At 43.8% G+C, this 20,157-nt stretch overlaps 2 protein-coding genes across 2 annotated transcripts in view; one reads left to right on the top strand and one right to left on the bottom strand.

Annotated features, from left to right (window-relative positions):
• LOC109847284 (protein QUIRKY-like) overlaps positions 1 to 265 on the top strand; it is a 5,789-nt gene extending 5,524 nt beyond the window's left edge. Inside the window, exon 5 of the mRNA XM_020416522.1 lies at positions 1 to 265. Within this exon, the coding sequence (XP_020272111.1) occupies positions 1 to 100 (100 nt within the window). The 3' untranslated portion in view covers positions 101 to 265.
• On the bottom strand, positions 591 to 2,326 carry LOC109850528 (late embryogenesis abundant protein 7-like). Its single transcript, XM_020420547.1, has 3 exons — positions 2,217 to 2,326; positions 2,020 to 2,121; positions 591 to 968 (listed from the first exon to the last, which is right to left on the bottom strand). Exons 1-3 carry the CDS (start codon positions 2,268 to 2,270, stop codon positions 828 to 830), a joined length of 297 nt encoding a protein of 98 aa, XP_020276136.1. The 5' UTR covers positions 2,271 to 2,326; the 3' UTR covers positions 591 to 827.

Below are 20,157 nucleotides of genomic sequence, written 5' to 3'. Positions count from 1 at the left end.
GCTGTATGCCCTGCGGCCGCCGAGGTTCCGATCGAGGTTGCCGTCGCCGTTGATGAGCTTCTTCAGGAGGCTGCCTACTCAGGCTGATAGCCTGCTTTGAGTTGGGATTTTGGAGGGGTTTAGATTTTAGCGGAGTAGGGCTTGGTCTAGGATATGTTTCGTTGTTGTACTTTGTGTTGAGCTAACTGGGATTGGGGTTGCGTTATGTTGGTAGACTTGTTGGTAGATGGGAAGTATTGTTGAAGATGATGATGATGGTTAATTATTCTGACTTTTGTATCATCTAAAGTCTTAATATTTTGTTTCCACGTGAATGGTTTAAGATATAACTCTCTCAGTCAACGCGGTTTATGAGATTTTTCCAATAGTTTACAGTGTTAAATAGAATTTAATCATGATTAAGTAACGACCCTTTCTTCTTCTTATTCTTCGAATTCTCAACTGAAACAAAGATCGGTAAGTGATCTTCATCATTCTGTAGCGCTAGTTTTTTTTAGGGCAAAGAGCGAGACGAGAGTATGAAAATACGCACCTACTTTATAAGAACTAAACTCAGGATTATAAAAGCAACGAGCAAAAACAAAGCACGGTTCAAGAATTAGAACAATTTTGTAACTAAAACAAGAGATAAACCTTGTATTTTTTTTATGTCAACAGGATTCTTTGACAGAAGCCAGAAAACAACAATGAATCAATAACAACAACAGGACTCGGAAACAACCACATCGAGCCTCACTCACGACACAACTATTTATTTTAGACCCCCAAAACAAAATCCAATTGCATAATTACCCATCAGTAGGTAATTTCTATGATCTGAAAGTAATTCAGTTACGCTTGGTGGTGGTGGTGGTGGTGCGGGTGGTGGTGGCCCCGGAGCTGGCGGTGGTGGTGTTGCTGTCCATTCCGACGGCATTCTTCACTGCATCTGTGGCGTGGTGTGCCATGTTCATTACTTGCTCTCCGGTCTTCATTTTCATTAAAACAAGCAAGAAACTAATTAAAATGAAAGCCGTTGCTCGAAATTTCTAAATGATGAAAATATGATGATAAGAATACCGTGAAGTATATGCTATTTTGAGATGTATCAAATTTCTTTTAAAACCATTTTAAAATATCAAAATTCTAAAGTTATAATAAGATTTGAGGATTATTATAATGTTATTTTTATCAGTGGATTGAACCCACTTTCATTGATCGAAGATATACGAGGACAAATTTTCAAAACCAACCTATTTACAAATTTAATCGCAGAAAACAACCTATTTCAGATTTAATTGCAAAAACCGACCTGGTTTTAGCCCTGGAGCTGAAACCAGGTCGGTTTTTAAAAAATTTTATCCGAAACTTCACGGGAGTTGAACTCCCGTGAAGTTTCGTAGTTCAAATATTTTTTTTTTTGTACTGGGAAACTTCACGGGAGTTCAACTCCCGTGAAGTTTCAAAAGTTTTTTCACAAAAACCGACCTGGTTTCAGCGCCAAGGCTGAAACCAGGTCGGTTTTTGCAATTAAATCTGAAGTGGGTTGTTTTCTACGATTAAATTTGTAAATAGGTTGGTTTTGAAAATTTGTCCTATTTTCTTTTACAATAAAGTAATTTTTTAAAACTCATTTCCTTTTACGACAAAGTAATTTTATAAAACTCATTGTTGATGACGTTCAATGGGTTTTAGATCAGATCCGAATTGCTCTGGTACTATCTTAAAATCTATTCCGCAATACTAAAACTTTAAAGCCGCAGTGCGAAGAAAAAAAGACTAAAAACATGCATTAAATAAATGCCTACTTTTAGACCTCTGATTTTGAAATTTATTGTGTTGATTCAATAAAGATCATTTCGATACATCATCAATGTGATGGACCTGGACATATAAGCTTCGGAATTATGAGTTGGGTAAAAGTTTAATTCTGAAATCAAAATATTGAAATATCACAAGCTTGCGAAAATATATTTTTATAGGAAATTAAACTGCAATTTTCATGGAAGCAAAAAAAAAAGAAAATTCGTTAATTAAGACCTGCTGAAGGAAGCCAGCAGCCTGCTCATGGCTCTCCCTCGCGCTCTGTGCAGCATCAGACGCCTTATCACTTGCAGGCTGCATCACCTGATCTGCCTTAGCCTGCACGAATCACAAAGCAAAATCAACTGTCACATTTTAAACCAAAAAAAAAAAAAGAACTATTCTGGAGCATCACGACTGAAATTTTTGCTTACCTGACCCTCACCGCGGGCCTTTCCAGCGCTGAAGATTTGCTGAGTGTTCGACATTTTCTTTTGACGAGTTTAAGAGAAGAGATTGAAGTTCTTTTTGTTTTGTTTTTGTTTTTTTATGTTTTTCGTTTGCAAATGTGTGATTTCTTATAGAGTTAGAGAGGGGATTGGGTGTCTGACACGTGGCTTTTTATGAGGAGGGATTCGACGCGTTTGGTTGGTTAGAATTGGGGTTTCGACCGGGTAATCCTCCTACTGATGAGGGCCGCCATCGTTTGAGGCGTTTGATTCAACCGGAAATTTAGATTAATTCGTGTGGAGCTCAATGGATTAGTTACTATTATTTGTAGTATTTTATCAGCATTTAGAGCCCTATAATGTATAAATAGAACCATCTCTTCATTATCCTAATTTAGGATATAAATAGTAAATGCTAAAATACTTTTGCATAACAAAACAGACTTTCTTTTCGGTGCAAAGAAGTATCTATAGATCTTTGTGCAACACATTGACGTAACATGACATCAAGATGACAGGTGCATATAAAAAAAACTCCATGAACATCAGAGAGTTTATATGGTAGTAGAAAAGTTAAGATAGTAAGTCATTAGTCTAAATAGCATGTATATATACGATTAATCCTTCTAATTTTAAAAAATATCGGACTTAATGTTCAATCTGCGATCCATAAGGATTCATTCGTGAAAGTATTGGCTTTTTTACATGTGCGATAAACCAATCCCTTCAATTTTATTTTATTTTAGGGTAAAATACCACTTTAGCGTGTAAAGTGATATCGACTAACTAGTATGACCTAAAAAGTAACGTCGGCGATAATAACATCTATAAATTGATATACTTAACCGTTTACACATACTCCGGTCACCGAAATTTCAATTTGAATTGGCAAATTATAGATTTTTGTACATATACCACTCATAAATATATATCACACTTACAGATTTGCCCTCTAAAATTAAAAATATTTACAAAAAAAATTCATTTCTCTGTCCTATAGATGTCAAGATGTTTAACAGCGAAATTTTATGTGAGTTATGGAGAGTTCATGGTCCCTCAATCTTCTTCGACGGCTGATTATTGAGCAAAGAGTTCGATCCTACAGACAAACAACACGTGAGAGGGTTGAAGTTGGGCTTTTAGGTGGTTCCTCCGACGGTCAAATCCGTACGAATCTTAAGCGCAGAAGAAAGGAAATGTAAGTGCGGTAGGTTATGGTGCAAAAATTGTGTACATTCATGCCGTAGGCAATGCGTTTATTTATAGTAGGTTTTGAAGGGTATTTGCATAACTTCGCCCGAGTCCAAGCAGTCGGCTTGGTCAGCTGATACTTTACAGGTGTCGGCAGCGGGTGATCTGAGTCATCCTCATATTTATTGTGAAGACGAAAGAGGGGCTGTGGCGTCAGCGTGCTTCGATGAGTCATTATGACTCCAAGGGAGATGTAATGATGTCTTTGACTATACATTAAATGTTATGGTGACTGGATGTCGTTGTGGGATTATCTTGGCTTTTATAGGTTGGCCAAGAAGAGACATCTTTCGATTCGGTTATTCTGAATTAGGACGCTTCTCGACTCGGTCAACTGAGTGATAACGCATTAAGTCAGTTTTAGCAGCGAGGTTCGAGTGAGGACGCCTTTCGAATCGGCCCTCTTAGGAGGGGCCGAGTGAAGGCGTCCTTCGACCCGACCTTCATAAGTTCGGATCAGGTTAGTGTGCTATTAATTTGGAACACATGTCATCTCCTGAAATAGGATTATACTTGGTCATTTCTATAATAAGACACACCCCTTTCTCTCCCCATCATCTCCTTATACTCCTCTTCTCCCTTCTCACACACTCCACTATCCTCCTTCCTAGAATTACTCCCCTCTTCCTCCTTCTCCATCCATGTTCCTTTGCTCAACCTCTCTATGTTTTGTCATCTTAGTCTTCTCCTCCCCCCCCCTCTCTCTCTCTCTCTCTCTCTCTCTCTCTCTCTCTCTCTCTCTCTCTCTCTCTCTCTCTCTCTCTCTCTCTCTGGTCAAACGTTAACTAGAAGTAGAGAATAGAGTGGAGGAAGGGAGGAGAGAAGGGAAGATAGAAGTGGAGGAGGAAAATGAGGAGAGTGAGGAAAGAGAGGTTGAGAAGAAAGAGAGAGTTGGGTTTTTATGCAAATATTCTAATTCGAGGTTAACTTTGTAAGCGTGATAGATATGAGGAGTATATATAAAATTCATAACTTTTAAACTCAAATTAAAACTTTGGCAACTGGAGTAGGTGTAAATGATTAAGTGTGTTAATTCATAAATGTTATTATCGCCGACGTTACTTTTTAAGCCTTATTGATTAAAATGTGCCACTTTATAGGCTAAAGTAATATTCTAACCTATTATTTTATTTCATTTTCACCTCATTTTATTTGCGCAAAATGAGGAATTGACTAAGAAGTGAGCCCAATCTGATTTAGGCCTAGTAACAGCAACTTTAGGGTTACAACTTAAGCAAACTAAAGTCATATATTGTAAGGCCCACAAGGAAAGCCGATTCAAAGAAATAAAGATTCACCCTTTAGCGCGAACCTAAAGGCTTCAAATAATTTTGATAATATCCAAATCACAACCTAGAGGCATAAAAGAGGCATTAAAATTTTTACTTAAGATACTCATCTACACCTCCTTAGGCTAGGAAAAGAAATGATCATTTTATCACGCTGAGAATCAATGATATTTTTTTGGTAAATAATTTCAAATACTTCGTGTATGTTGGAAAATTGCGCAAAGAAAAGAACAAAGAAAATTGACTTGTATTTCTTTGATTCCGATTACAACTTGATTACAAAAGAGAGGAGAACGAACTTGGTTCTCCCCTTTGTTTAAAACTGGGTTCTTCACGGTGGCGATGGAGTGCCTCCCTCGAATGCTTGCGTCGAGTTTGCTCTCCGTTTGACGATCCGATGTTTTGCTTCACTGGAACGATGTCTTCTCCTCACGATTCGACGCTGTGGAGAACTTGCGTGGCAAGTTTAAAACTCTTGATGAGTTGATAACTCTGAACGAGTTTTAACTCTTGAAAAAGAGTTGATTTGAACCGAAAGTCGGTTATAAGCCAAGGACAGAGGCTCCCTGTTGCTGAAGTTGAAGATGATCTTCGTTGGAAGATGATGCCGATCTCCTCAAAAGCCTGTCTCCAGTGGTCGATCCAAGCCAAGAAAATCCAACCTTGCTGCCAACTCTCAGATCCGAAAAAATGCCAGCCCCTAACTCAGTTGAGTTCACCCATATTTATAGGGAATTAAGGGGTGTAACCGCCCCCTTAATTCTCTCCATAGTGGGGCGGAAATCCCTCAAATCGTGGAGGCCGTTCAGCTCATGTTGAATGAGTCAAACAATACCCACGTTGGCGTTCAGGATCCTAACTCCGCGTTTTAGAATTGAGACGCGGAGTTGGGTACTCGCTGGGCATTGAAAAACGCGGGTCTGACCCCAGCGTTTTAATGTTGTAACGCGGGTCCGACTCCAGCGTTTTAATGTTGTAATGCGGGTCCGACTTCAGCGTTTTGCTGTTGACACACGGGTTCGACCCTCGCGTTTTGATGTTGTAACGCGGGTTCGACCCTCGCGTTTTGATGTTGAAACGCGGGTTCGACCCTGGCGTTTTACTGTTGACACACGGGGAGGACCTCCGCGTTTTGGTGTTGATACACGGGGATGACCTCCGCGTCTTGCCTTGAAGAGATTATCACCAAGTAATCTCTTTTTGTCATAGCGTTGCAAAGATCATTGTCTTGTAATCTTCGTCTTGGCTCCTTGAGAATATGAGAGTCGTCAGATTGTAACTCCAGATGTTGATTGTGAAGGCTGTTGAATTAGAGCTTCCATCAGTTGTCGTGAAGGTCGTCAGATTGTAACCTTCAGCGATCTACGCGAAAGTCTTCAGATTACAGCCTTCTGGAAGTCGTCAGATTGTAACTTCCATCACCGGTGTTTGATGGGGGATAAACTATCTATTGTGATTTTTAGACAGCCTACAGAACCCCCTCCAAAGTTTTTTAAAGTTCGCGGTTGACTAGGACGAATTTTCGGAATACTTTGGATCTTAACTCTGATCTTAGAGCTGTTGATTCCTTGTCGTAAAGGAGTCGTTCTCTGCACTTGCTTCGAAGGCATCTTGGTTGAAGGGATTTGTCACATAGGGCCTGTGTGAAGGTATGTGCCATAATCCTGCTTCTGGAATGCGGGGGTGGAATCCTGCATTTTAAACTTGAAACGCGAGTCTCACCCTTGCATGTTGGATTTGGAACATGGGTATGACCTCAGCGTTCGATTTTTTGCATCGCGTGTCTGACCTCAACGTTTGGTTTTCGCATCGCTGGTCTAACCTCGGCATTTTGACTTGAAACGCGGCTATGACCTTGGCGTTAACGTTTTTGCGACGCTGGTCTGACCTTGGCGTTTCGATGTGAGGCGCGGATGTGACTTTCATTCATTTTTGACTAAGTCTTTGAGACTTGTCTTCAGCTTATTCGTTTCAAGTCTTGGCTCACGTCCATTAAGCTGGTGGGCCTGAAAACATGCATAGGATTTTTGGCAAACCCTCAGCCATCAACGGGTTTGATAAGCCTTTACCGACTACCGTTTGAATCGGGCTAGCATGTGGATTGTCTAAGTCTGTTCCATATGTAACGTTGTGCTAAGAGAATGAACTCTCTTAGACTTGATGCTATGATTTTGAATACATAGACTTTGTCATTTTTATGGAAAAAGACTAATCAGCAACGCGTGTTAGGCGTAGGCTTATCTCTAATTAGGGATCGAGATAAAGTCCCCCATGCGTGTGAAGCATGGATTTTGGCGTTATTAATAACAACCTGTCACGATGTTGAATACGTGGGTTTTGCCATTATTGCGGGAATGCGCTACCCGGCAGCATGTGTTAGATGCGGATGATGCAGCATAAACATGTACCAAAAAGGTTGCAAGTGCACAACCGTGTCAAGTTATAGTATTTAAGATATCGATCCCACGAGGAAGGTGTTTTATAGGACAAAATATAAAATCGGTTCTTATTTCGTGTGCGTGACAAATAGGAGTGATAAGTGAATGTGATTGTGAAGAGATTGAGAGAGTGAAAATGGTGTGTAAATAGATGCAAAGTGTAAGTGAGAGTGGATTTGAAAAAGAATGAGTATGATCAATAAGGTGAGAAGGAAAAAATGAATAAAATCAAGAAACAAATGAAAAATCAAGAATGAAGAACAAAATTCAAAAATAAAAGAAAATGCAAGAAATTAAAGATGGTAGATTCAATTATAGATATGGATAATCTAAAATTGAACCAACTTCTTAGAAAAGGGTGATTCCCTAGAGGGTTCTAGCCTAAAGGCGAATCAAATAAAATAAAAATAAACAAAAAGAAAAACTAAACCCAAGAGGGTTCTAGCCTCAAGGTGAATAGTATAAGAAATTAAAATCTAACTACAAAATAAATTGCAAAATCTAAACTACAAAATAAAATTGCAAGAATTAAATGCAAGAAAATAAATCTACTCTATAAGCATGAAATAAATCTAAGGCAAGAGGGTTCTAGCCTCTTGGCTATTTAACAAGAAAATAAAATCTAACTACAAGCATAGAAATAAATCTAAACTAATAAGCAATAAAAGAGAAAAAGAAAAGAAATGCAAACCTTCAAATAATTCTCCATCTTCATCTTCATCTTCATCATCCAACAAAGAGAAGAAGAGAAAAATTTAAAGTGGTGAAAAAATTATTATTATTAATTGCAACAAAAGTTACAATTTTGGAAGGCCTTCTCAATTAAGAGTAGCCCTCCTCTCCAAAAGGAGTTACAAAAATTTTCACACCTCTAACCCCTCACTCTCTACCCCTATTTATAGTAATCTTCAATGAATATGAGCCATTGGATTTGTCTTGAGCCCCAAGCAACAATCTCCACCTTTGATTTATTTGATTTTCAAAAGAAAATCAAAATCCAATACAATTTTCTGCAGCCCAATACAAGTTTGGCCCACACAAATCCGGTCACTTCATTTAAGTCCGGCCTTTGAGTTTCAAATATTTAAAAATCCAACTACAGCCATCAAGTCCAGCCCATATGGAAATAAATATAGGAGGCCCAATTGATTTATTTGATTTTCAAAAGAAAATCAAATTCCAAACAAGTCCGGTCTTGATTGATTAAAAATGAAATGCCACAAGTCTGTCCGAGTCCATTCAAAGTTTTGCAACTAAGTCCGGCCCAATGAAATGATTTTCAAAACTTAATCAATTTCGGCTCCATCCAAGTCTGCAGCAACCGGCCATGTCCACACAAAGTTTTGCAACTTTCAAATCCGTGGAGCTTCATCAGCAAATCCATTAACAAGGCTTCATCACCCATTTTCCACTAGTCAAGCCCACTAAGCCCATTAACAATGCTCCATCACTCATTTCCCACTTATTAATTTGATCCTGATTTAGGCTGTTTGGATTTTTCTCTTATGGGCCATCATTCACTTGGGCTTAGGGCATTTCATAAATAGAAAAAAATATTGTGCAAGTGACCTTTCACAAAGTGGTATCATTTGGCCTCAAAATTCATATGTTGTTCGGTCAGTCAGCTCCAATCACAATCGGAAAAAATTCTCCTTTTTGCTTGGGTTTGTGGGCTTTGACTCTTAGGCTTTCTGCTTGTATTCTTCATTAATTCCTTGGGTATTTGCGGAGAGATGAGATCTTGGGCTTTATTCTTCATTAACCTGCAATTAAAGATAAAAACAATTATTAGTGGTATATTTATTCATATAAAATAGATAATGAGGGTATAAAACTGTAATAAAATGTGATTATCAAATACCCCCACACCTAAACTTTTGCTAGTCCTCTAGCAAAGAAAATAAAAAGAAAATCCTAACTCACTTTCGCAGGAATCGCGGTTGTATTTAGCGCATACAACAAGCCTTTAAACCCCTAGGTTACCCTAGTGGACGAGTTGTAGTCTCGTGAGGGTTTGCAGTGAATATACCCACAAAATTCGGTCAACTTGCCAAATTAAAGAAGTCAGTAAATAACTAAATTCACTTGATAACTTTTAGATAATCTAATTGGAGCCAGTTATCACTCAAGAAAACATTTTTATATATAACTCTAAGGTATATTTTTAAGAAAATCTTCTCATTGTAGCAATACAAAACCAAGCCAAACTTAGAAATTTAATTTAAAAGTTTTGAAAAGAACATGCTAACTCTTTGTTTTAAATAATTTTCAAGTTGCTTGATTTAAAATATTTTCCAAGACCATATATACAACTATAAAACATTTATTAGTTTTGTTTTTTTAAATTAATTAATTAATTTTTTATTTATTTTTTTAACTCTTTCTTCCTTGGTGATTTTTGTCTACTTTAACGGGCTTTCTAAGTGACCATTTAACGAGTTTTGGGCCAATGGATCCCAACCCAAATGGGCTTAGGTCATTAAGTATGGAAATACTCCTTGGGCTTAATTACTCGGTCAGCTTAGGCTTTATAAGATAGAATCACCTAGAATTCAAGAGTATTATTTTTTTTCTTTTTGGTACCCATTTTTCGCACTCTTCTTTTGCAAATTTATATATATATTTTTCTTTGTGAGCTTTCTAACGCATCTTGAATCATCTCATTCCGAGATCGGACGAGAGAGTTAGAGCCAAAATACCCGAGGACGTACGAAGGCAAAACAACTCAGCCAGGAGTTGTGTCTCGCCCACACAATGAGTGGCTCGGCCATTGTAAGCCTACACCATGAGTGGCTTGGCCATTGAAAGTTGTAAGTCTCTTTGTGAGCTTTCTAACGCATCTTGAATCATCTCATTCCGAGATCGGACGAGAGAGTTAGAGCCAAAATACCCGAGGACGTACGAAGGCAAAACAACTCAGCCAGGAGTTGTGTCTCGCCCACACAATGAGTGGCTCGGCCATTGTAAGCCTACACCATGAGTGGCTTGGCCATTGAAAGTTGTAAGTCTCTTTGTGAGCTTTCTAACGCATCTTGAATCATCTCATTCCGAGATCGGACGAGAGAGTTAGAGCCAAAATACCCGAGGACGTACGAAGGCAAAACAACTCAGCCAGGAGTTGTGTCTCGCCCACACAATGAGTGGCTCGGCCATTGTAAGCCTACACCATGAGTGGCTTGGCCATTGAAAGTTGTAAGTCTCTTTGTGAGCTTTCTAACGCATCTTGAATCATCTCATTCCGAGATCGGACGAGAGAGTTAGAGCCAAAATACCCGAGGACGTACGAAGGCAAAACAACTCAGCCAGGAGTTGTGTCTCGCCCACACAATGAGTGGCTCGGCCATTGTAAGCCTACACCATGAGTGGCTTGGCCATTGAAAGTTGTAAGTCTCTTTGTGAGCTTTCTAACGCATCTTGAATCATCTCATTCCGAGATCGGACGAGAGAGTTAGAGCCAAAATACCCGAGGACGTACGAAGGCAAAACAACTCAGCCAGGAGTTGTGTCTCGCCCACACAATGAGTGGCTCGGCCATTGTAAGCCTACACCATGAGTGGCTTGGCCATTGAAAGTTGTAAGTCTCTTTGTGAGCTTTCTAACGCATCTTGAATCATCTCATTCCGAGATCGGACGAGAGAGTTAGAGCCAAAATACCCGAGGACGTACGAAGGCAAAACAACTCAGCCAGGAGTTGTGTCTCGCCCACACAATGAGTGGCTCGGCCATTGTAAGCCTACACCATGAGTGGCTTGGCCATTGAAAGTTGTAAGTCTCTTTGTGAGCTTTCTAACGCATCTTGAATCATCTCATTCCGAGATCGGACGAGAGAGTTAGAGCCAAAATACCCGAGGACGTACGAAGGCAAAACAACTCAGCCAGGAGTTGTGTCTCGCCCACACAATGAGTGGCTCGGCCATTGTAAGCCTACACCATGAGTGGCTTGGCCATTGAAAGTTGTAAGTCTCTTTGTGAGCTTTCTAACGCATCTTGAATCATCTCATTCCGAGATCGGACGAGAGAGTTAGAGCCAAAATACCCGAGGACGTACGAAGGCAAAACAACTCAGCCAGGAGTTGTGTCTCGCCCACACAATGAGTGGCTCGGCCATTGTAAGCCTACACCATGAGTGGCTTGGCCATTGAAAGTTGTAAGTCTCTTTGTGAGCTTTCTAACGCATCTTGAATCATCTCATTCCGAGATCGGACGAGAGAGTTAGAGCCAAAATACCCGAGGACGTACGAAGGCAAAACAACTCAGCCAGGAGTTGTGTCTCGCCCACACAATGAGTGGCTCGGCCATTGTAAGCCTACACCATGAGTGGCTTGGCCATTGAAAGTTGTAAGTCTCTTTGTGAGCTTTCTAACGCATCTTGAATCATCTCATTCCGAGATCGGACGAGAGAGTTAGAGCCAAAATACCCGAGGACGTACGAAGGCAAAACAACTCAGCCAGGAGTTGTGTCTCGCCCACACAATGAGTGGCTCGGCCATTGTAAGCCTACACCATGAGTGGCTTGGCCATTGAAAGTTGTAAGTCTCTTTGTGAGCTTTCTAACGCATCTTGAATCATCTCATTCCGAGATCGGACGAGAGAGTTAGAGCCAAAATACCCGAGGACGTACGAAGGCAAAACAACTCAGCCAGGAGTTGTGTCTCGCCCACACAATGAGTGGCTCGGCCATTGTAAGCCTACACCATGAGTGGCTTGGCCATTGAAAGTTGTAAGTCTCTTTGTGAGCTTTCTAACGCATCTTGAATCATCTCATTCCGAGATCGGACGAGAGAGTTAGAGCCAAAATACCCGAGGACGTACGAAGGCAAAACAACTCAGCCAGGAGTTGTGTCTCGCCCACACAATGAGTGGCTCGGCCATTGTAAGCCTACACCATGAGTGGCTTGGCCATTGAAAGTTGTAAGTCTCTTTGTGAGCTTTCTAACGCATCTTGAATCATCTCATTCCGAGATCGGACGAGAGAGTTAGAGCCAAAATACCCGAGGACGTACGAAGGCAAAACAACTCAGCCAGGAGTTGTGTCTCGCCCACACAATGAGTGGCTCGGCCATTGTAAGCCTACACCATGAGTGGCTTGGCCATTGAAAGTTGTAAGTCTCTTTGTGAGCTTTCTAACGCATCTTGAATCATCTCATTCCGAGATCGGACGAGAGAGTTAGAGCCAAAATACCCGAGGACGTACGAAGGCAAAACAACTCAGCCAGGAGTTGTGTCTCGCCCACACAATGAGTGGCTCGGCCATTGTAAGCCTACACCATGAGTGGCTTGGCCATTGAAAGTTGTAAGTCTCTTTGTGAGCTTTCTAACGCATCTTGAATCATCTCATTCCGAGATCGGACGAGAGAGTTAGAGCCAAAATACCCGAGGACGTACGAAGGCAAAACAACTCAGCCAGGAGTTGTGTCTCGCCCACACAATGAGTGGCTCGGCCATTGTAAGCCTACACCATGAGTGGCTTGGCCATTGAAAGTTGTAAGTCTCTTTGTGAGCTTTCTAACGCATCTTGAATCATCTCATTCCGAGATCGGACGAGAGAGTTAGAGCCAAAATACCCGAGGACGTACGAAGGCAAAACAACTCAGCCAGGAGTTGTGTCTCGCCCACACAATGAGTGGCTCGGCCATTGTAAGCCTACACCATGAGTGGCTTGGCCATTGAAAGTTGTAAGTCTCTTTGTGAGCTTTCTAACGCATCTTGAATCATCTCATTCCGAGATCGGACGAGAGAGTTAGAGCCAAAATACCCGAGGACGTACGAAGGCAAAACAACTCAGCCAGGAGTTGTGTCTCGCCCACACAATGAGTGGCTCGGCCATTGTAAGCCTACACCATGAGTGGCTTGGCCATTGAAAGTTGTAAGTCTCTTTGTGAGCTTTCTAACGCATCTTGAATCATCTCATTCCGAGATCGGACGAGAGAGTTAGAGCCAAAATACCCGAGGACGTACGAAGGCAAAACAACTCAGCCAGGAGTTGTGTCTCGCCCACACAATGAGTGGCTCGGCCATTGTAAGCCTACACCATGAGTGGCTTGGCCATTGAAAGTTGTAAGTCTCTTTGTGAGCTTTCTAACGCATCTTGAATCATCTCATTCCGAGATCGGACGAGAGAGTTAGAGCCAAAATACCCGAGGACGTACGAAGGCAAAACAACTCAGCCAGGAGTTGTGTCTCGCCCACACAATGAGTGGCTCGGCCATTGTAAGCCTACACCATGAGTGGCTTGGCCATTGAAAGTTGTAAGTCTCTTTGTGAGCTTTCTAACGCATCTTGAATCATCTCATTCCGAGATCGGACGAGAGAGTTAGAGCCAAAATACCCGAGGACGTACGAAGGCAAAACAACTCAGCCAGGAGTTGTGTCTCGCCCACACAATGAGTGGCTCGGCCATTGTAAGCCTACACCATGAGTGGCTTGGCCATTGAAAGTTGTAAGTCTCTTTGTGAGCTTTCTAACGCATCTTGAATCATCTCATTCCGAGATCGGACGAGAGAGTTAGAGCCAAAATACCCGAGGACGTACGAAGGCAAAACAACTCAGCCAGGAGTTGTGTCTCGCCCACACAATGAGTGGCTCGGCCATTGTAAGCCTACACCATGAGTGGCTTGGCCATTGAAAGTTGTAAGTCTCTTTGTGAGCTTTCTAACGCATCTTGAATCATCTCATTCCGAGATCGGACGAGAGAGTTAGAGCCAAAATACCCGAGGACGTACGAAGGCAAAACAACTCAGCCAGGAGTTGTGTCTCGCCCACACAATGAGTGGCTCGGCCATTGTAAGCCTACACCATGAGTGGCTTGGCCATTGAAAGTTGTAAGTCTCTTTGTGAGCTTTCTAACGCATCTTGAATCATCTCATTCCGAGATCGGACGAGAGAGTTAGAGCCAAAATACCCGAGGACGTACGAAGGCAAAACAACTCAGCCAGGAGTTGTGTCTCGCCCACACAATGAGTGGCTCGGCCATTGTAAGCCTACACCATGAGTGGCTTGGCCATTGAAAGTTGTAAGTCTCTTTGTGAGCTTTCTAACGCATCTTGAATCATCTCATTCCGAGATCGGACGAGAGAGTTAGAGCCAAAATACCCGAGGACGTACGAAGGCAAAACAACTCAGCCAGGAGTTGTGTCTCGCCCACACAATGAGTGGCTCGGCCATTGTAAGCCTACACCATGAGTGGCTTGGCCATTGAAAGTTGTAAGTCTCTTTGTGAGCTTTCTAACGCATCTTGAATCATCTCATTCCGAGATCGGACGAGAGAGTTAGAGCCAAAATACCCGAGGACGTACGAAGGCAAAACAACTCAGCCAGGAGTTGTGTCTCGCCCACACAATGAGTGGCTCGGCCATTGTAAGCCTACACCATGAGTGGCTTGGCCATTGAAAGTTGTAAGTCTCTTTGTGAGCTTTCTAACGCATCTTGAATCATCTCATTCCGAGATCGGACGAGAGAGTTAGAGCCAAAATACCCGAGGACGTACGAAGGCAAAACAACTCAGCCAGGAGTTGTGTCTCGCCCACACAATGAGTGGCTCGGCCATTGTAAGCCTACACCATGAGTGGCTTGGCCATTGAAAGTTGTAAGTCTCTTTGTGAGCTTTCTAACGCATCTTGAATCATCTCATTCCGAGATCGGACGAGAGAGTTAGAGCCAAAATACCCGAGGACGTACGAAGGCAAAACAACTCAGCCAGGAGTTGTGTCTCGCCCACACAATGAGTGGCTCGGCCATTGTAAGCCTACACCATGAGTGGCTTGGCCATTGAAAGTTGTAAGTCTCTTTGTGAGCTTTCTAACGCATCTTGAATCATCTCATTCCGAGATCGGACGAGAGAGTTAGAGCCAAAATACCCGAGGACGTACGAAGGCAAAACAACTCAGCCAGGAGTTGTGTCTCGCCCACACAATGAGTGGCTCGGCCATTGTAAGCCTACACCATGAGTGGCTTGGCCATTGAAAGTTGTAAGTCTCTTTGTGAGCTTTCTAACGCATCTTGAATCATCTCATTCCGAGATCGGACGAGAGAGTTAGAGCCAAAATACCCGAGGACGTACGAAGGCAAAACAACTCAGCCAGGAGTTGTGTCTCGCCCACACAATGAGTGGCTCGGCCATTGTAAGCCTACACCATGAGTGGCTTGGCCATTGAAAGTTGTAAGTCTCTTTGTGAGCTTTCTAACGCATCTTGAATCATCTCATTCCGAGATCGGACGAGAGAGTTAGAGCCAAAATACCCGAGGACGTACGAAGGCAAAACAACTCAGCCAGGAGTTGTGTCTCGCCCACACAATGAGTGGCTCGGCCATTGTAAGCCTACACCATGAGTGGCTTGGCCATTGAAAGTTGTAAGTCTCTTTGTGAGCTTTCTAACGCATCTTGAATCATCTCATTCCGAGATCGGACGAGAGAGTTAGAGCCAAAATACCCGAGGACGTACGAAGGCAAAACAACTCAGCCAGGAGTTGTGTCTCGCCCACACAATGAGTGGCTCGGCCATTGTAAGCCTACACCATGAGTGGCTTGGCTATTGAAAGTTGTAAGTCTCTTTGTGAGCTTTCTAACGCATCTTGAATCATCTCATTCCGAGATCGGACGAGAGAGTTAGAGCCAAAATACCCGAGGACGTACGAAGGCAAAACAACTCAGCCAGGAGTTGTGTCTCGCCCACACAATGAGTGGTTCGGCCATTGTAAGCTCACACCATGAGTGGTTCGTCTATAGAAAGTTGTAAGTCTCTTCGTCAGCTTTCTAACGCATCTTGAATCATCTCATTCCGAGATCGGACGAGAGAGTTAGAGCCAAAATACCCGAGGACGTACGAAGGCAAAACAACTCAGCCAGGAGTTGTGTCTCGCCCACACAATGAGTGGCTCGGCCATTGTAAGCCCACACCATGAGTGGCTCGGCCATTGAAAGTTGTAAGTCTCTTCGTCATCTTTCTAACGCATCTTTAATCATCTCATTCCGAGATCGGACGAGAGAGTTAGAGCCAAAATACCCGAGGACGTACGAAGGCAAAACAACTCAGCCAGGAGTTGTGTCTCGCCCACACAATGAGTGGCTCGACCATTGTAAGCCCACACCAGAGGCACGGCCATTGAAAGTTGTAAGTCTCTTTGTGAGCTTTCTAACGCATATTGAATCATCTCATTCCGAGATCGGACGAGAGAGTTAGAGCCAAAATACCCGAGGACGTACGAAGGCAAAACAACTCAGCCAGGAGTTGTGTCTCGCCCACACAATGAGTGGCTCCGCCCTTTTAAGCCCAATTGAACGTTGTAAGTCTCTTCGTCAGCTTTCTAACGCATCTTGAATCATCTCATTCCGAGATCGGACGAGAGAGTTAGAGCCAAAATACCCGAGGACGTACGAAGGCAAAACAACTCAGCCAGGAGTTGTGTCTCGCCCACACAATGAGTGGCTCGGCCATTGTAAGCCCACACCATGAGTGGCTCGGCCATTGAAAGTTGTAAGTCTCTTTGTGAGCTTTCTAACGCATCTTGAATCATCTCATTCCGAGATCGGACGAGAGAGTTAGAGCCAAAATACCCGAGGACGTACGAAGGCAAAACAACTCAGCCGGGAGTTGTGTCTCGCCCACACAATGAGTGGCTCGGCCATTGTAAGCCCACACCATGAGTGGCTCGGCCCTTGAAAGTTGTAAGTCTCTTTGTGAGCTTTCTAACGCATCTTGAATCATCTCATTCCGAGATCGGACGAGAGAGTTAGAGCCAAAATACCCGAGGACGTACGAAGGCAAAACAACTCAGCCAGGAGTTGTGTCTCGCCCACACAATGAGTGGCTCGGCCATTGTAAGCCTACACCATGAGTGTCTCGATCAATGAAAGTTGTAAGTCTCTTCGTCATCTTTCTAACGCATGTTGAATCATCTCATTCCGATATCGGACGAGAGAGTTGGAGCCAAAATACCCGAGGAGGTACGAAGGCAAAACAACTCAGCCGGGAGTTGTGTCTCGCCCACACAATGAGTGGCTCGGCCATTGTAAGCCCACACCATGAGTGGCTCGGCCCTTGAAAGTTGTAAGTCTCTTTGTGAGCTTTCTAACGCATCTTGAATCATCTCATTCCGAGATCGGACGAGAGAGTTAGAGCCAAAATACCCGAGGACGTACGAAGGCAAAACAACTCAGCCAGGAGTTGTGTCTCGCCCCCACCATGAGTGGCTCGGCCATTGTAAGCCCACACAATGAGTGGCTTGGCAATTGAAAGTTGTAAGTCTCTTTGTCAGCTTTCTAACGCATCTTGAATCATCTCATTCTGAGATCAGACGAAAGAGTTAGAGCCAAAATACCCGAGGACGTACGAAGGCAAAACAACTCAGCCAGGAGTTGTGTCTCGCCCACACAATGAGTGGCTCGGCCATTGTAAGCCTACACCATGAGTGGCTTGGCTATTGAAAGTTGTAAGTCTCTTCGTCAGCTTTCTCATGCATCTTGAATCATCTCATTCCGAGATCGGACGAGGGAGTTGGAGCCAAAATACTTGAGGACGTACGAAGGCAAAACAACTCAGCCAAGAGTTGTGTCTCGCCCACACAATGAGTGGTTCGGCCATTGTAAGCCCACACCATGAGTGGCTCCGCCCCTGAAAGTTGTAAATCTCTTCATCAGCTTTCTAACGCATCTTAAATCATCTCATTCCGAGATCGGACGAGAGAGTTAGAGCAAAAATACCCGAGGACGTACGAAGGCAAAACAACTCAGCCAGGAGTTGTGTCTCGCCCACACAATGAGTGGCTCGGCCATTGGAAGCCCACACCATGAGTGTTTTAGCCATTTAAAGTTGTAAGTCTCTTCGTTAGCTTTCTAACGCATCTTAAATCATCTCATTCCGAGATCGGACGAGAGAGTTGGAGCCAAAATACCCGAGGACGTACGAAGGCAAAACAACTCAGCCAGGAGTTGTGTTTCGCCTACACAATGAGTAGCTCGGCCATTGTAAGCCCACACCATGAGTGGCTCGCAATTCAAAGTTTTAAGTCTCTTCGTCAGCTTTCTAACGCATCTTGAATCATCTCATTCCGATATCGGACGAGAGAGTTAGAGCCAAAATACCCGAGGACGTACGAAGGCAAAACAACTCAGCCAGGAGTTGTGTCTCGCCCACACAATCAGTGGCTCGGCCATTGTAAGCCCACACCATGAGTGGATCGGCCATTGAAAGTTGTAAGTCTCTTTGGCCATTGAAAGTTGTAAGTCTCTTTGTGAGCTTTCTAACGCATCTTGAATCATCTCATTCCGAGATCGGACGAGAGAGTTAGAGCCAAAATACCCGAGGACGTACGAAGGCAAACCAACTTAGCCAGGAGTTGTGTCTCGCCCACACAATGAGTGGCTCGGCCATTGTAAGCCCACACCATGAGTAGATCGGCCATTGAAAGTTGTAAGTCTCTTCGTCAGCTTTCTAACGCATCTTGAATCATCTCATTCCGAGATCGGACAAGAGAGTTGGAGCCAAAATACCCAAGGACGTACGAAGGCAAAACAACTCAGCCAGGAGTTGTGTCTCTCCCACACAATGGGTGGCTCGGCCATTGTAAGCCTACACCATGAGTGGCTCAGCCATTGAAAGTTGTAAGTCTCTTCGTCAGCTTTCTAACGCATCTTGAATCATCTGATACAGATATTAACGCGAGAGTTGGAGCCAAAATACCCGAGGACGTACGAAGGCAAAACAACTCAGCCAGGAGTTATGTCTCGTCCACACAAGTCAGTTTTCTAACGCATCTTAAATCATCTCATTCCGAGATCGGACGAGAGCGTTAGAGCCAAAATATCCGAGGACGTACGAAGGCAAAACAACTCAGCCAGGAGTTGTGTCTCGCCCACACAATGAGTGGCTCGGCCATTGTAAGCCCACACCATAAGTGGCAGTCTTCCTGATCTGGCTGACCCGAGGCTTGATGAGTGGCGTTTGCCTCTGGGACGTCTCTGGGTCGAAAGAGTTTTCGGCTGGCGACAGCGACCTTTTGGGTCGTTCCAGGAGGCTGGGCTAAGTTAGCTGCCAAGGATGCGAGAGCATCCGCATGGGTGTTCTTTGAACGGAGCACGTGCTCAATACGGAAGCTCTCGAATGACTCCACTAGTCTGACCGCTGCTCGGTGGAGCGGGATAAGATCTTCATTCCTGACTTCGTATTCGCCAGTCATTTGTTTGACAATGAGTTGCGAATCGCCATAAGCCTCCAGATGCTTTATCCCGAGCTCTTTGGCTAACTCGAGCCCTATGAGCAACGCGTTGTACTCGGCTACGTTGTTGGTACATGGTTCCGTCAAGGAAAAGGCCCGGGGAAACACGTGACCATGCGGGGAGGTGAGGGCCACTCCCACTCCTGCAGAAATAGAGCCGCTCGCGCCTGCGCGGGACGCACCGTCGAAGAACATCTGCCACACCTCCGGCGACGAAGTCATATTGGCTTCGGGAGGTTCATCCGGCAGATCTTCGAATAGATCGGTCTTCTCCCCCAGCGGGTGACTAGCCATGAGATCGCAGATGGCTTGTCCCTTGACCGATTTCTGCGGCATGAAATGAATGTCGTATTGAGAGAGCAGAAGTGCCCACCTGGCCAGGCGCCAGTTTAGCGCTGCGGGTTGTGTCATGAAGACCCGAATGGGATTCATCCGGGAGATGACATGGATGGTTTGGCCAACCAAGTAGTGCCGCATCTTTTGGATAGCGAACACCAAGGCTAGGCATTCCTTCTCGACCATTGGGTACCGTTGCTCGGCGCCCTGCAAGGTTCTGCTCAGGTAGTAGATGCCCTGCTCGTGGCCTGCATCATCGTTCTGAGCCAAGAGGGCACCCAGAGAATGTTCCATAGCCCGTATGTATATGAGGAATGGCCTTCCTGAGATTGGCGCCGCAAGGACAGGCGGATTTGAGAGATAAGCTTTGATCTCCTCAAAAGCCTTTTGGCATGGCTC

Source organism: Asparagus officinalis, chromosome 7 (assembly GCF_001876935.1).
Source record: "Asparagus officinalis chromosome 7, Aspof.V1, whole genome shotgun sequence".
Taxonomy (NCBI): Eukaryota; Viridiplantae; Streptophyta; class Magnoliopsida; order Asparagales; family Asparagaceae; genus Asparagus; species Asparagus officinalis.
The sequence above is the reverse complement of the archived record's forward strand: the minus strand, read 5'-3'. Positions and strand labels throughout refer to the sequence as shown.